This window comes from Microchirus variegatus (genome assembly GCF_963457635.1).
Source record: "Microchirus variegatus genome assembly, contig: SUPER_7_unloc_1, whole genome shotgun sequence".
Taxonomy (NCBI): Eukaryota; Metazoa; Chordata; class Actinopteri; order Pleuronectiformes; family Soleidae; genus Microchirus; species Microchirus variegatus.
This window is the reverse complement of record NW_028154781.1, coordinates 133,097-145,000: the sequence shown is the minus strand read 5'-3', so window position 1 is coordinate 145,000 and position 11,904 is coordinate 133,097. Positions and strand designations below refer to the sequence as shown.

At 46.4% G+C, this 11,904-nt stretch overlaps 2 protein-coding genes across 2 annotated transcripts; both read right to left on the bottom strand.

Annotated features, from left to right (window-relative positions):
• Window positions 1–607: 607 nt before the first annotated feature.
• drc2 (dynein regulatory complex subunit 2) lies at window positions 608–2,964 on the bottom strand (the record flags this gene model as incomplete). Its single annotated transcript, XM_083910892.1, has 8 exons — window positions 608–886; window positions 950–1,054; window positions 1,126–1,314; window positions 1,424–1,597; window positions 1,727–1,877; window positions 2,074–2,243; window positions 2,326–2,493; window positions 2,797–2,964. The coding sequence occupies 8 exons, from the start codon at window positions 2,962–2,964 to the stop codon at window positions 608–610; spliced, it is 1,404 nt and encodes a 467-aa protein (XP_083767018.1).
• A 506-nt stretch (window positions 2,965–3,470) lies between these two features.
• Window positions 3,471–10,328, bottom strand: coch (coagulation factor C homolog, cochlin (Limulus polyphemus)). The gene is made up of 15 exons (XM_083910899.1): window positions 10,293–10,328; window positions 9,444–9,482; window positions 9,167–9,223; window positions 8,742–8,898; window positions 8,524–8,657; window positions 7,971–8,033; window positions 7,651–7,719; window positions 7,401–7,548; window positions 7,141–7,244; window positions 6,696–6,922; window positions 5,964–6,078; window positions 5,723–5,866; window positions 5,473–5,629; window positions 4,500–4,594; window positions 3,471–4,413 (listed from the first exon to the last, which is right to left on the bottom strand). Exons 2-15 carry the CDS (start codon window positions 9,466–9,468, stop codon window positions 4,241–4,243), a joined length of 1,668 nt encoding a protein of 555 aa, XP_083767025.1. The 5' UTR covers window positions 9,469–9,482; window positions 10,293–10,328; the 3' UTR covers window positions 3,471–4,240.
• Window positions 10,329–11,904: the final 1,576 nt, after the last annotated feature.

Sequence of the window (11,904 nt, the reverse complement as noted above, 5' to 3'; positions counted from 1 at the left end):
TCTCGTGTTCCGTGAATATTATCCTGATGTTAGTTATGATTCCCGTGGCCTTTTTCTGACAAAAGGATGTCGACACCTCAGATATCCGAGTGCACGTGAAGGCAGCGCGAGAGGAGCGGTCCAGAGATGCTGCAGCATCAGCACGTGACACAAGTCTTATCTTCTTCTTCTTTTATAAAACCACAAACATCAAAGCGACTTTGAAGTTTGTTACTTTAATCAAGAAAATACAGAATGTACAAGAATAATAATAAAAATAATATAATAATAATAATAAGAGTATTTTCAAAGGACAACAACAAAGAAAACTGTGAACACGTAACATATTATTAATATTCATCTGTTTCAAATGAATAAAAATGGTTATTGTTGTTTTCTGTAGATTTAATTCAGACAAGAATATTTAGTTTATGAATAAAAACGACAGAAGACTTGACTTATTCCACAGAAACTGCTCCTGTGCTGCCACCTACAGGTCATGGGTGGCTACAACAGAGAGATGAAAACATAATGATTTCAAATTCTTTACATGAAAAATTAAATTTAAAATTTCATATGCTGAATAATCTGCTGAGTCACTGTAACACCTTGTTTTCCCACACGTCCGTCACAGCGTCTCCATGACGACAAGCCCCGCCTCCACCACCGTCAGACGTCTGTCCTTGTCCAGCGGGGCCATGGTGGTGGTGGTGGGGGCGGGGCTTACTGTGAGGGGGGCGTGGAGGGCGTGGTCAGTGAGCGTCATGGCGTCCAGGTGCTGACGCAGCAGCGCCCTCAGGTGGACGTTGTCCCCGCGCAGACGCTCCCTCTCCGTCCTCGCCGCGTCTCGCCGCAGCAGAGCCTCGGTCACGTGACGCGTCGCCCGCCGCAACTCTGGAAACGTGTCCTATAGACGCAGAGGTCAGAGGTCAGAGGGGTCAGAGGTCAACCACCACTCAATCATCCTCACCTTAGCTCCTCCCCCCTCCTCTGTGTCTGCTCTGTGATTGGACGGCGGCGCGACGGCGTTCTCCAGCTTCCGACACATATCACCGACACGTAAAACTCTCTCGCCCTGAAAAACAACGTCAAACGTCAACGCGAATCCTTCGCAGGAAGACGCCGCGTCGCGTTCGCAGACGTTACCTTGGCGACCGCCGTCTGCAGCCTGGTGGTGGCGCCGTTGCTCCGCACGCTGAGGTCGACGAGTCGCTTCCTGGCCACCGAGCGAGCGCGGCTCAGCTGATCACGAAGCTCTCGCGTTTTCCGCTTCACCTCGTCCACGACGTCCGTCTGCTCTCGCTCTGTCTCCACGGACGTTTCCTTCAGCTGCTGCTGAGAGACAAGGTCATGACCTCTGTGACCTCTGTGACCTCTGTGACCTCTGTGACCTCCTCACGACTCGTCGTTAGCATCATGTAGCTGTGTGGACCTTTAGCCTCACCTGCACCTTCTTCACCGTCGTCTTCTTCTCTTCAGTTTTCTGCAGAAGTCGTCGTTTGTTTGCGATGGTTTGATCCAGTTCTTGAGTTTCTTCACAGAGAAGAATCAGAACCTTCTGGTTCTTGTGGTTCTTCTCCGTCTCACTGGACTTTCCCTCCAGAACCAGAGCTGCCATCTGTTTCAGAGACAAATGTTTTATTTCTCTACGAGCAGGTGGATCACATTGGTTATCACAATGATCACAGCAGTGTCTCTGGCCTGTGATTGGCCGGTGGTGAATGTCATGTGACGTGTGGGCGTGTACCTGGTCGTGGTGAGCGCTCTCGTACGCTGCCATGCTGTCACTGTAGACTCTGATGATGTCGTTCATCAGTTTCCTGTGTTGTCGCTCCAGAGTGAACTCAGCGTCGTCCAGATGAGCTCGCTGTCGCTCACAGTGACTCAGCATCTGCTGCCTGCATCAGAACAGCCACACCGGGCTTAGCTTAGCTTAGCAGTTAGCAGTTAGCATAATATGTTTATTTTCAGTTATGTTTTTATGAGCACCACAGTTTGAGGGAGTGACAATAAAGACGCTAACTAAAATCCTATTTTTAAAGACCATATTGATATTGTTGACCAGCAGGGGGCGCCGTGGCCCCTCCCACTCACCTGTCCTGGTTGAAGGTGGCGCTCAGGTGTTGCAGGTTGTCGTCCCACTGCTGCTGCAGCTGCGTCACATGTCTGTCCTGCAGCTTCCTCATTCGCTCCACGTGCTGCAGGTGAAGACGCCTCACCTGAGCCCACTGAAGCTCCGCCTCCTGCAGGTCCCGCCCCAGACTCTGCGTGACAAACAGGAAGTGACCGTGTGAGCGACTCAGCTGTGAGCGGACGACGTCTTTGGACGTGACGAGATGTTTGGACCTTGATGACGTCCTGTCGTCCGTCCAGCTGTCGGTCAAACGTCTGCCTGAGGACGTCCACGTCTTTACGGAGTTCAGACGCTCGAGTTTGACGAAGAATCGAGCGCCATCCTTCGTTTAGCTTCAGGAGGTTCACCTCACTGTTCCTCTGCTCCTTCTCCAGCTTATCCTGACACACACACAACATGTTATTAAACATGACTCAGCGTTTTTAAACATGACTCCGGTTATTAAACATGACTCGTCGTTAATAAACACGACTCGTTATTAAACATGACTCGGCATTAAAAAACATGACTCTGCGTTTTAAAACATGACCCATCGTTAATAAACACGACTCGTTATCACACATGACTCGTCATTATTAAACATGACTCGTCATTAATAAACATGACTCATCATTGTTAGTTAAACCTGACTGTGTGTCTAGGCCCCGCCCCTGGCCCCGCCCCTGGCCCCGCCCCCTGGTTACCTTGAGGAACAGAGTGAGCACTTCCTCTTTCTTCTTCATCATTTCCTCCTCAGCCTGAACTTTCTGCTGCAGGAACACAAGTTTCTCCTCCTCCGTCTTGGCTCCTCCTCCTCCTCCTCCTCCTCCTCCTCCTCCGGCTCCTCCTCCTCTCTTCATCTTCCTCGGCATCTTCGTCACTTGAATATTTTCACACAGAAGTTGTTTTTACTGTTTTTTTTACAGTGTATTTTTAAATAATAATCTTTAACAAAGTTACCATCATCAGCTCGAAGTACTTGTTACAATACTTTTACTGGAACACAGTATTTGTACTGCAGCCGTTGTAAAACCGTGACGTTGATATGACGTCACACATGTTCAGATCTATATTTACCTGTGTATTTAAAGACAGTGACGTCACGACTCTTACCTGTGAGAAAAGAAGAAGAAGAAGAAAACTCTCCCGGGAGCGCGGACGCTTCCGGTCAAACTCACCGTCGGCAGTTTGTGTTGATGTTCGGTTTCCATGGCGACGACACGTGTGACGTGGCGCGAGGACAGAGATAGAGAGTCACGTGACCCGCGAGCGTTTTTATTCAGTTAAAATAAAAATAATAAAGTGAGAGTCAGAGAGAACATTCATATATTTAAATAAAATAAAAACATTATTGAAAAAACTTTTGGAAAAAGCTCAGTTTTATTTTTGAGAAAAACGACTGTTAATGAAAAATATACAAAATAATATCGAGAGACAAATAAAAGGAGAGAAAAAGAAAAGTTCAGTTTGTGATTAAACAACAAATAAATGTTTTTAAACTTAAAGAGACATTTTGAGTTTAAATTTGTTTCAACGACGAAAAAATGAAGAAGAAAAACTTATGTTTTTAAAACTAAAGACGTCTTTGTTACTTTGGAAAGACGAGGACGAGGACGAGAGAGAGGACGACAGGACGAGGATGAGAGAACGAGGAGACGAGAGGACGAGGACGAGGAGACGAGAGGACGAGAACGAGAGGACGAAGAGACGAGAGGACGAGGATGAGGACGAGAGATCGAGAGAGGGGACAAGAGGACAAGGACGAGAGGACAAGGATGAGGACGAGAGAGGGGACGAGAGGACGAGGATGAGGACGAGGAGAGGAGGATGAGGACGAGGATGAGAGGACGAGGACGAGGACGAGGACGAGGACGAGGACAAGAGGACGACATGGGAAAGAGGAAAAACCTTAATCTGAGAACTGACTCTGGGATTAAATCCTGACTCTAATTGAGATGAAAACAGAGTTTAAAGTGAGATAATATAATGATAATAATTATAATAACAATAATAATTATAATAATCTTTGATGATTGGCTGCTGAATAATGTCATATTTTATATACATGTGTTTTCAAACATACGTGGATAAATGTGTGTGTGTTATACAGTATGTACAGTGTGTGTGTGTGTGTGTGTGTGTGTGTGTTCAGTTGTTGTCGTTAAAGTCTCTGCAGATTCCTCTGACCAGCGGCAGAACAAACTCGCTCAGTCCAGTGAATTCTCTGGTGAAGAAGCTGTGGTCGACCTTCGGCTGAGACGCCATCGAATCCAGGTCGTCCTGAAGAGCCCAGGCCACGCCCACTGAGAACATGGTGATGCCTGGAGGGGAGGGGCCAGTGATGTGAGATCAGACGTAAACACTGACTGTAATCATCGTTGTTGTTGTTGTTGTTGTTGTTGTTTACCTTGTTTCTGAGCCTCCAGCGCCGGCGGGGCGATGTGGTCGTACGACTGACCGTCAGTGATCACGATGAGGAAGTTACGCCCGGGTCCTGATTCTCTGTTGCGCAAACACAAAATAAACACAAAACAACAACAAGGCATCGCAGCTTTCTGTCGCCATGTTGGGCCGAGCAACAGCGACGCAGCGGCCAATCAGTGCTGAGGTTCTCCCAATGACGTCACGTACTCGCCAGCCTCCTGACTCAGAAACGCGATCATTTTTGTGCCAGGACAGTCAGAGCTGAAGGACGCGTCCGTGGAATTTAATGTTGTTTTCCTGACTCCACACAAGATGACGGCAACCGTGAAAAACAAATGACCGTTACGCTCACTAGTGTCCAGTGCTCACGTCACATACTGAACATGGCGATCACGACATAATCAACACGAAGTTCGCAATGATAGCGAAATAAACATCACACCGATTGCGGCATAATCGTCGCCGCATTATCGTCACGCCGATTGCGGCATAAACATCACGCCGATCGCGGCATAATCGTTGCGGCATAATCGTCACGCCGATCGCGGCATAAACATCACGCCGATCGCGGCATAATCGTTGCGGCATAATCGTCACGGCGATCGCGGCATAATCGTCACGCCGATCGCGGCATAATCGTCACGCCGATCGCGACATAATCGTCACGACGAGCTCGGCATAATCGTCACGCCGATTGCGGCATAATCGCCACGCCGATCGCGGCATAATCGTCACGCCGATCGCGGCATAATCGTCACGACGATTGTGTCATAATCGCCACGCCGATTATGACACAATCGCGTCATAATCCACACGACTATCGCGTCATAATCGTCAAGCCGATCGCGTCATAATTGACACGATGATCACACGATAGCAAGCCTTATTTTTCACGCCTTGATCAGCTCAGTGAACGATAAGAGTAACGTTGAACAGGTTTTTTGTCTCTCTGTCACCTGAAGAGCGCCTGAGCTGCGTAGCTAATAGCTTCTCCTGTAGCCGTTCCTCCGCTCATGTAGCGAATCGCCTTCAGAGCTTTGACCGAGTCGTCTTTGTTCGGGAAATCAAACAAACCAAACTCCAGTCGCTGGTCGTAGGTGAACTGCACCGCACCTGTGAACAAGTTATTAACTCATTAAGTCATTAAGTCATTAAGTCATTAAGTCATCGACTCATCGACCACAGGACAAACAGACGATCACTGACCGACTCGAGCTCCGATGTCAGAGACGTCAAAGTTTTGTACGATTTCAGTCAGAAAGTCGAGGACCAGCCGAAAATTTTCGTCTCCGACGCTGGACGATCCATCGATGAGGAAACCGATGTTGACCGAGTTGTAGCAAGTTTTACCTGAAGAAGAAATCATGAGTGAGTCCTCTGACCTTTGACCTCCAAACAGACAGACAGACAGAGGACAGGTGTCCTCAGGTGTCCTCAGGTGTCTTACTGCACAGCAGACTGTCCAACGAGCAGAGTTTCTGAGTCAGAGGTTTGACGTATTTGTTGCTGCTGAACCAACTCGGGATGACGAGGCTGAAGAAACCGTTGTCTCTACACACGGCCTGAGGTGAGACAGGTGAGACAGACACAGGTGAGACAGGTGAGACACAGGTGAGACACAGGTGAGAAAGATGAGACAGACAGGTGAGACAGACACAGGTGAGACAGACAGGTGAGACATACAGGTGAGACAGACAGGTGAGACAGACAGGTGAGACATACAGGTGAGACAAACAGGTGAGACACACACAGGTGAGACAGACAGGTGAGACACACACAGGTGAGACAGACAGGTGAGACACACACAGGTGAGACAGACAGGTGAGACAGACAGGTGAGACACACACAGGTGAGACAGACAGGTGAGACAGACAGGTGAGACACACACAGGTGAGACAGACAGGTGAGACACACACAGGTGAGACAGACAGGTGAGACACACACAGGTGAGACAGACAGGTGAGACACAAACGTGAGACACAAACAGGTGAGACAGACAGGTGAGACAAACAGGTGAGACAAACAGGTGAGACACACACAGGTGAGACACAAACAGGTGAGACAGACAGGTGAGACACACACAGGTGAGACAGAGAGGTGAGACAGACACAGGTGAGACAGACACAGGTGAGACAGACAGGTGAGACAGACAGGTGAGACACACAGAGGTTTTTCTAACCTTAGCAGCAAAGTCCTTGTCTCTGACCATGGTGAGCTCCTCTGGTGTTGGTTTGGCGACAGACACCAGGAAGACGTTGATGCCGGACTCTCGAGCCAACATGGCCGCCTGGTCCAGGTCGTCAGACGGCCACCCGTCCACCAGCAGCACCATGACGCGGGGATGGCCCCGCCTCCCACCGCTCTCCTGCAGGTAGAAGGTCTGAGCCACGTGTCTGATGGCTTTACCTGCACCACAGGAAGTCATGACTTTCAACAGGAAGTAGACACACTTCAAAACAGGAAATGGCAGGGGCCTTACTTTATGAGGGCGGCCATTTTGTGCCCAGGACAGATCAAGATTTTCATGTGTTTTACAGAAGTGAATCATGTGATGATGTCATGATCGGTGTGTGTGTGTGTGTGTGTTACCTGTGTGTGTGTGTGTGTGTGTGTGTGTGTGTTACCTGTGTTAGTGTTTCCTCCCTGGTAACTCAGCTCTTTGATGGCAAACAGCAGCTCTTTAGGCTGAGTGTAGTTTGTTAAGAAGAACTCTGTCTTTGGAGAGTCACTGTGTACACACACACACACACACACACACACACAGACACACACACACACACATTTTTCTACTCAGAAAACTGCAGAATGTTGAATTGTTTTGGATATAAAAGTCATATGTAACAGTGTGTGTGTGTGTGTGTGTGTGTGTGTGTGTGTGTCTCACCTGGCCTGTACCACACCCACATGTGGTCCGGTCGGTCCGACTTTCAACATGGCCGCCAGTTTAATGATGAAGTTCTTTTGCAGGTTGAACCTTCGCTGTCCAATGTTTTTACTGCTGTCCATCACCACGGCAACGTCTATCTGACAGTCTGCACACACACACACACACACACACGTCACAGTGTTGAATGTTCTGATCAGAAGCAGCTGATCATGTGACTTTAATTTAAATAAAATAAAAGCAAAAAAACCTTTGTTTCCTCCGACCGCAGTTTTCTTCACTGACGGCTTCTTCACTGGCTTTTTCACTGGATTTTTCACTGCAACACACACACACACACACACACGTCACCATCATACAGTCCTAGAGATGTATACTCAAGTGCCACAAGGGGGCGCTGCATCTTTCTAACGATCTGATATAAAATCACATGTCCTTCACTGGATAAACTCCGCCCCCTCTGTTGACTCAGTGTTCAAAGCTCCACCCACAAATACTTTTGGTCTGTAGTAATATTAAAACATGACTGTGTGTGTGTGTGTGAAGGTTATTATGGTCTGGATCACTAACCTGGTCGTTGAGTGGTGCTGCTGTTACTGCTCTCTGTCAGCTCCAATGGAACATTAACATACTCTGTAACACACACACACACACACACACACACACACACACACACACACACACATAGTCAGATCACTTCCAAGATGGCCGCCACTCATACAAACTCAGAGTTCACTCTGTTTGTTTCACAGTCTTAAACATAGTTTATACATAAACACTGGCTAATTGTAGCTATCACTGGCTAACGGTGGCTAATACTGGCTAATGGTTACTAACAGTGGCTAATTGTAGCTATCACTGGCTAATGTTGGCTAATACTGGCTCATGGTAACTAACAGTGGCTAATTGTAGCTATCACCTGCTGATGGTGGCTAATACTGGCTAATGGTCACTAACAGTGGCTAACACCAGTTGACATTGGCTGACACTGGCTAAAGGTAGCTAAAACCAGCTAACAGCAGCTAACACTGGTCACAGTTTGGTAACTGTAGCGTAGCATCACTCTGCGTGTTACGATCAGCTGACTGACCAACATGTCAATCAAGAGAGTGGCTCCACCTACTGGTGAGGCTGAAGGAGGAGCCCCACTGGCTCAGAGGCTGTGATTGGATGCCGTGGGCGTACGAGCTCAGGTAGTTGTTTCGTCCCTGCAGCTTCTGGACTCTGATTGGTCCTCCGGCTGGACCCAGAGCGCCCCTGTGTGGACACGACAGAAACATCACCCCATGCAGCTGACAGCACGTGTGACAACAGGGTCAGAGGTCAGAGGTCAGAGGTCACCTGTGAAGAGCGGCTCCACACAGCGACGACACAGACGCGTAGATCCCTGTCCCAAACACTGACATACGACCCTGACTGCAGCCGGGGGGACACAAGACTACCGTCACGTCCTCTGACAGGTCGACTCCACGGGTCACACAGGTGACCGGGTACGCCACTGACACACACACACACACACACACACACACACACACACACACACACACACACACACACACACACACACACACACACACACACACACACACACACACACACACACACATTCTGTTTATTATTATCTTTTAAAGGGACAGCACACGAAATGTTAGCTTGCTGCAAATTAGCAGCAAGCTAACATTTCGTTTGCAACATAAATACATAAAAATTTGCTAAAATAAATACATCAAAAATAACAACATTACACACACACACACAGGACTCACCACTGGATTCTGAGCTAAATGCTGTAGAGATGAAGATGAAGATGATGATGAAAGGACCTGAGGAGAAAAGAAGAGAAAGATGATCAAATACACAACAAACACTGAGAGAACAATGAAAATATGAAAAGAAGGAAAAGTTAAACAATGAGAGCAGAGGAGAAGAAATACTCTTTATTGTTATTCTAACATGGTGATTAATGGTGTGAGTGCAGTAAAGTGTAGTAAAGTGTAGTAGAATAGAGGGTATTATAGTAAAGTGTGTAGTAGTTGTGTGTACCTGTGTGATGACTCAGCAGAAACATTTCTGAACCTGAAACTGTAGAAAACAGTCAGTAAACCACTGGTCACTAACCTGTTAGTTAAACTGTCACTAAACCAGTCACATATAATGATCACACTCCACTGTAACTGTTAACCAGGTTGACCATAACAAACCAGTCTGTCAAACAGTTAACTAATAAACAAACCAGTTAGTCAGCATGTTAAAGTCACCTCTTAGTAAACCAGTCAGCAAAGAGACTAACCAGTTAACAATCAGGTTAGTGACCTGATTGTTAACTGTTTATTTGCCAAAGAAAAACAGCAGGTTAAGTCTAAACCGTTAACTAACCACTCAAACTCTGGTTAACTAGTTAGTAAAGTATGCAAATTAGAGAATATAAGATAAGTTAGTAATTTAGTTAGTAATATGTATTATACATATAAGTAAGTAATAGTAAACTGGTTTAGTCAAGTAAACTAATTATAGAACAGACTCAGTCAACCAGTTACTGGTCAGTTAACAGATAAATACATGTGATCTAGTTAAATCAGAAACCAGTTAACTATAACTGCTTAAATCAGACAGCAACTAGTTAAACATGAGCCAATCAGTAACAGTCAGTAATAGTAACAGTCAGTAACAGTGAGAAACAGTCAGTAACAGCCAATTAGTAAGTGTGTAACAGTCAGTAACAGTGAGTCAGTAACAGTGACTAACATTAACAGTCAGTAACAGTGTGTCAGTTACAGTCAGTAACAGCCAATTAGTAAGTGTGTAACAGTCAGTAACAGTGAGTCAGTAACAGTGACTAACATTAACAGTCAGTAACAGTGTGTCAGTTACAGTCAGTCTAATTAAACTCACCGTTTCTTCTTCTTCGTCTCAGATGAAAAAGTTTATTCCGTGAAAACAGCAGCAGCATCACTGAGAGAGAGAGACAGTCCTTTATATAGTCTCTCTCTCTCTCTCTCTCACACACACACACACACACACACACACACACACACAGGTGGGAGGGGCTTTGTTGTCTGATGAAGTTTCTTCGTCGTTTTTCTGGACGTTTGAAGCAGCCATCTTGGATTGGTCGGTGGTCGCTTTTAAACACGTTGAATTACACCTTCAGGGGGCGCTCTGCACTTCTGATACAAGCACTTCTGAAACATGACGCATGAATGAGTGAGTGTTACCTCAGAAACACGCTGTGTGAATGAGTGAGCGTTACCTCAGAAATACGCAGTGTGAATGAGTGAGCGTTACCTCAGAAATACGACGTGTGAATGAGTGAGTGTTACCTCAGAAACACGTGAATGAGTGAGTGTTACCTCAGAAACACGACGTGTGAATGAGTGTTACCTCAGAAACACGTGTGAATGAGTGTTACCTCAGAAATACGACGTGTGAATGAGTGAGTGTTACCTCAGAAACACGTGTGAATGAGTGTTACCTCAGAAATACGACGTGTGAATGAGTGTTACCTCAGAAACACGACATGTGAATGAGTGAGTGTTACCTCAGAAACACGACGTGTGAATGAGTGTTACCTCAGAAACACGACATGTGAATGAGTGAGTGTTACCTCAGAAACACGACGTGTGAATGAGTGAGTGTTACCTCAGAATCACGAGGTGTGAATGAGTGTTACCTCAGAAACATGACGTGTGAATGAGTGAGTGTTACCTCAGAAATACGACTTGTGAATGAGTGAGTGTTACCTCAGAATCACGTGTGAATGAGTGTTACCTCAGAAACACGTGTGAATGAGTGTTACCTCAGAAATACGACGTGTGAATGAGTGAGTGTTACCTCAGAAACACGCGTGAATGAGTGAGTGTTACCTCAGAAACACGACGTGTGAATGAGTGAGTGTTACCTCAGAATCACGAAGTGTGAATGAGTGAGTGTTACCTCAGAAACACGAGGTGTGAATGAGTGAGTGTTACCTCAGAAACATGACGTGTGAATGAGTGAGTGTTACCTCAGAAACACATGTGAATGAGTGAGTTACCTCAGAAATACGACTTGTGAATGAGTGTTACCTCAGAAATACGACTTGTGAATGAGTGAGTGTTACCTCAGAATCACGAGGTGTGAATGAGTGTTACCTCAGAATCACGTGTGAATGAGTGAGTGTTACCTCAGAAACACGAGGTGTGAATGAGTGAGAGTTACTTTAGAAACACGTGAATGAGTGAGTGTTACCTCAGAAACACGACGTGTGAATGAGTGAGTGTTACCTCAGAAACACGTGAATGAGTGAGTGTTACCTCAGAAACACGACGTGTGAATGAGTGTTACCTCAGAATCACGAGGTGTGAATGAGTGTTACCTCAGAATCACGTGTGAATGAGTGAGTGTTACCTCAGAAACACGAGGTGTGAATGAGTGAGAGTTACTTTAGAAACACGTGAATGAGTGAGTGTTACCTCAGAAACACGACGTGTGAATGAGTGAGTGTTACCTCAGAAACACGTGAATG

Coding starts and splice junctions, on each gene's coding strand:
- coch (XM_083910899.1), bottom strand. CDS start 9,468: ATGTTTCTGCTGAGTCATCACACAG. Junction 8,034..8,523: donor CTCCTCCTTCAGCCTCACCA/GTAGGTGGAGCC, acceptor TGTGTGTTACAG/AGTATGTTAATGTTCCATTG. Junction 5,630..5,722: donor TGACATCGGAGCTCGAGTCG/GTCAGTGATCGT, acceptor ACTTGTTCACAG/GTGCGGTGCAGTTCACCTAC.